Source organism: Macaca mulatta, chromosome 18, assembly GCF_049350105.2.
Source record: "Macaca mulatta isolate MMU2019108-1 chromosome 18, T2T-MMU8v2.0, whole genome shotgun sequence".
In the NCBI taxonomy this organism is placed as follows: domain Eukaryota; kingdom Metazoa; phylum Chordata; class Mammalia; order Primates; family Cercopithecidae; genus Macaca; species Macaca mulatta.
Window position 1 is genome coordinate 14,819,314 of NC_133423.1, and position 5,030 is coordinate 14,824,343.

The 5,030-nt window shown below is 35.2% G+C and overlaps 1 protein-coding gene across 1 annotated transcript; it reads left to right on the forward strand.

The window, feature by feature from the left end:
* Positions 1–2,807: 2,807 nt before the first annotated feature.
* Positions 2,808–3,714, forward strand: LOC702608 (transmembrane protein 14B). Its single transcript, XM_001094148.5, has one exon. It carries the CDS (start codon positions 2,897–2,899, stop codon positions 3,239–3,241), a length of 345 nt encoding a protein of 114 aa, XP_001094148.1. The 5' UTR covers positions 2,808–2,896; the 3' UTR covers positions 3,242–3,714.
* The last annotated feature ends 1,316 nt before the right edge of the window (positions 3,715–5,030 follow it).

The window sequence follows — 5,030 nt, forward strand, 5'->3', positions numbered from 1 at the left end:
GTGTTTGAATTCATAGAGTGAGTAAAGCAACTCATTCTCCCAAATGTGGGTGGACATCATCCAATCCATCAAGGGTCAGAATAGAACAATGTTGCAGAAAATGACGAATCTCTAACTCTGCCTGCTTGAACTGGGACATCAGTCTTCTGTCCTTGCAATGGCGCTATTGGTTTTCAGGTTTTCAGACTTACGCTAGTATTTATCGTATCAGTTTTCCTAGTTCCAAGGTCTTTAGACTTGGACTGGAACTATACTGTCAGTTTCTTGAGTCTCTAGTTTACAGGGAGCAGTTCTTGGGACTTCTCAGCCTGCATAATCACACAAAATAATTCCCTGTTTGGATGGATGGATGGACAGATAGATAGATAGATAGATAAATAGATAGATAGATAGATAGATAATAGAGACATACAGATCTATCTCCTATTGGTTATGTTTCTCTGAAGAACCTTGATTAATATATCTTCACTTTTCTGATGGGTATAAAAGAAATTGTTGATTTTCAAATTGCTCAGCTTCTTTCTTGCTATAAGTATGAGGTATAATGATTTCCAAGGTCTTTCCATATCTGAGATGAAAGCAAAGTCTTGCTCACCACATTCAGTACCAAATATATAGTTTCCTGGTCATTATAGGAAATTCATAAATACTTATTGAATGACTGAATAAATAAATTAATGTATTAGAGGAGATAGGATTAAGAAAATGCTAAAAGCTAGGTAGTGAGATATACAAAATATATTCAAGGAAATAAAAATATGTATAGTGATAAAATAACAAGGAGCTAGAAATAGGAGGATGGGAAAAATCTATTTCAAAATGATGACTACGTCATGGAGACATTGTCAGAGCTACAACTTAAAGTACTTGGCAGGGTAAGTTAAGGGGTTAAGACTTCATTTTATGAGTTGTGGAGACTCTTCAAAGGCCTGGGGACTCAACATGATCTGAAATATTATTCGTTAAACATAGATTTAGTGGGTTTTATTTGGAGAAATGATGATCAGAAAATCATTTGGGAGATTATAAACAGAATAGAAGATGATGACGGTGTAAGTTAGGGTATCATGAGTATCAAGTGAAGTATAATAATTCATGTGATATTTAAGAAACAGAACTAATAAAACTAAGAGATGGAAGAAAACAGGGAAAGAAAGGTAACCTAAAATATTAATAATAACTTCTCAGCTCCTTAGACATTGGGTTAGAAGCTTAGAGATCATTGAAACTAGAAATATAAGATCAAGTTCAAGTTGAGTTTTGGGGTGGTAGATATACATTCAGTTTTATACATCTTACTCTTTTAGTATTATTTTGGATGTAAATGTATAAAGCTCAAAAAACATATTTGGGCATAAGATTGAGGTTTGAAGTCATCATCAGATATTAATTGAAGAAATGGAATAACGTAAGAAAGAGCCTTGTCAAATGTTACAGTTAAGACATTGAAAAAAAAAATGAAATGATCCATGAAAATAGAGCTTATGAGCTCTTCTATTTAACAAAAGGAGAGTAAAGGGGAAAACCAGGTGAGGACATAAAGAATCAAAATAACACAGAAAATGAGAAAAGGAAATAGGTCAGGAAAAGAATTACCTGTAGAAAATGCTGCTTACTAAGAGACCTGTTAAAGTTAATTTGGATTCAACAGCAAGGAAAGTACTTAACAGTTTTGCAAGGCTAATTTTAGTGTAAAAGCAAGTGTGCAGTGAATTGTCAATTATTTATACGGTGATAAATGAAGCTAGTAACTATAAGAAACAGTATACTAAGGAGGGAGACTCATAAAGTAGAAAAGTAGACTTGGGTATGCTTAATGTGGATAAGAATGTCAATTAGAGATTGAAATATAATTTAAGCTTTTAAATGACTTCTGATTAATACCTTCTTTAATGACTTCTGATTAGATATATATTGTAATCATACTTTAGCAGTAGTTGATTCATTTAGTCACTTTGTCATCCTTAAAATTCTATTTTCACTTGGGCTTAAGAAAGCATACATTGTTTTTTAATCTTCTTTTGCCTCTTAGTCCTTGCTGCTGATTTTCCCTAAGATTTCTGAATTTTTAATGTTAAGGTATATGAAGGACCAATTCTTCAATCTCCTTTTCCCTACTCATTCTCATTGCTGTGTTGATTTCATCCAATGTTGTGTCTTTAACTTCTATTTATATATAATTATTTCTTGAAACTTTTCATTTAGACATTCTCTCTAAAATCTAAAATCACATATAAAACTAACCACTTAGCTTCTCCACTTCGATGTTTTAATAGTCACCTTAATTATACTATAGCAAATACTTTGTGAGATTTTATGCCAAATCTCTTCTTATGGTCTCAGCAAATGACAACTACATCCATTCAGTTTTTCATGCAAGACCTTGAAGTTATGATTGTTCTTTTCTTTTTCTCCCCATATAATAATAGCAAATACATGAGAATCTTGTTGGCTCTTCGTCCTGAAAACTATGTGTTCAGAATCTGACCACTTCTCATAATCACTAACATTATCATCAACATCATACTACATCTAGATTAGTGAAGTAGACCAAAAAATATAAACAAAGATTTTCATGGAACCATTTTTGTAGTATTAATGTCCATCACAATTGAAGAAATAGTTAACTTGTGGAATATTCATAAATTGAAGAGATCATGGCAATGCAAATTCCACCAGACACTATATGGAAGAAGGTCATAAAAATGGTGAGTAAAATAAAATAAAAAATGCAATATAATTTTACTTTAAAGTTCAAAAAGTGTAAAATTTAAAATAAATATTGCGAGACCTGGCTGCTCTGCCCCGCGGCTTGTGCGCGCTTGTGGACCGCGCGGGCCTTCGGGAGATCGATGCAGGCCTGGGGCAGTCTCCTTTCTGGACTGAGAAGAGAAGAATGGAGAAGAGCCCCTTCCCATTAGTGCCTTTGCATTGGTTTGGCTTTGGCTACACAGCACTGGTTGTTTCTGGTGGGATCGTCGGCTATGTAAAAACAGGCAGGGTGCCGTCCCTGGCTGCAGGGCTGCTTTTCGGCAGCCTAGCTGGCCTGGGTTCTTATCAGATGTCTCAGGATCCAAGGAACGTTTGGGTTTTCCTAGCTGCTACATCTGTTACTTTTGTTGGTGTCATGGGATTGAGATCCTACTACTATGGAAAAATCATGCCTGTAGGTTTAATTGCAGGTGCCAGTTTGCTGATGGCCGCCAAAATTGGAGTTCCTATGTTGATGACATCTGATTAGCAGAAGTCATGTTCCAGCTTGGACTCATGAAGGATTAAAAATCTGCATCTTCCACTATTTTCAATGTATTAAGAGAAATAAGTGCAGCATTTTTGCATTTGACATTTTACCTAAAAAAAAAAGACACCAAACTTGGCAGAGGGGTGGAAAATCAGTTGTTACCATTATAACCCTACAGAGGTTATAATGAGGATGTAACATGAGCTTATTGAGACCCTCATAGAGATCGATTCTTGTATATTGATGTTGTCTCTTCTTTCTGTATCTGTAGGTAAATCTCAAGGGTAAAATGTTAAGTGTTGACATTGAGAGCCCTGAAACCCCATTCCCTGTTCAGAGGAACAGTGTGAAAAAATAGAGTATTTGTTCTTTTGCTCATCTTAGACCACAGACTGACTTTGAAATTATGTTAAGTGAAATATCATTGAAAATAAAGTTTACTATAAATAAAAAAAAATAAAAAAATAAAAAAATTAAATATTGCTCAGGAGCGCATAACTATGTAGTGAAAATATCCAGTTAGGACTTCTACTTCCAGTCATAGCATAGTGACTGCTACTGGCCTCAACTTTCTACCACAAAGAACTATGTATAAAATTGGACATATGAGGAGAATGCTTTAAGGAAATTCTGAGAGACAGAAAACTCATGAAAGAAGAGGAAGCGCTATATCACTTCCATTTTTTTTTCCTGGGAACAATTTTATGACTCCAGTGTGGACAGCTGGAGCCAAAGAAGACATATATATTTTTTAAGGATCTGAGAATAAAGGTACTGAAGTGGCTTGAATCATAGGGTCAAGTCAGCACAGAAGAGATAGTTAAACATTGTGGGGATCCAGAAGTCTATGTCCAATTTCCCTATGTGTCTTTGTACCCAGACTTGACTGTATATATGTAGAGTTTATCAGAGATTATCTGTCATGGTGATAAAAGGAAAACAGTAATGCTAGGAGTACATCAGCGCTCAGAAACATTGTTCCAGCTCAGCCAGGCTGGAGATATGTCATTAATACCAAACTCACAAAGCTGATTAGCGAGAAAAGCTATACCTTGAGAATAAGGAGCAAACCCTAGAGGAAGGTCTGGTCAATAGTCATAGAAACTAAGTAATGTAGTTTGGATAAGCGTCCCCACCCAAATCTCATGTTTAATTGTAATCCCCAATGTTGGAGGCGGGGCCTTGATGAAAGGTGATTGGATCATGTGAGTGGATTTCTCGTGAATGGTTGAACAATATCCCATTGCTGCTGTTCTCATGATAGTTAGTTCTCATTACCTCTGGCTGTTTAAAAGTGAGTGGCACCTCCCCCGAACCTTGTTCCTTCTTTCGCCATGTTATATGCCTGTTCCCCCTTTTCCATCGACCATGATTGAAAGCTTCCTGAAGCCTCTTCAAATGCAGACACTTCTATGCTTCTTATACAGCTGCAGAACCATGAGTCAATTAAACTTCTTTTCTTTAAAATCACCCAGTCTCAGCTATTTCTTTATAGCAATACAAGAATGACCTAATAAACTAGGTAAATAAAAGCCAAATCTATAAAGATTTTGGAAGTTTAATAATACAAAGTTAAAAGAATTCTGAGCTTTCCACAAATCAAACATAATAAACCATCAAATGAAAGGTAATCAAAATCTATATTCACAGCCAGTAATCGGACTACCCACCAAAAACAAAAATTAAAACTCTTTGGAGGAAATAAGGGAATCTAGAGCTCATATATTATCCAAAACATTTTAAATACAATTCAAAAATCACTAGCCATTAAAAAATAGGAAAGTACAAC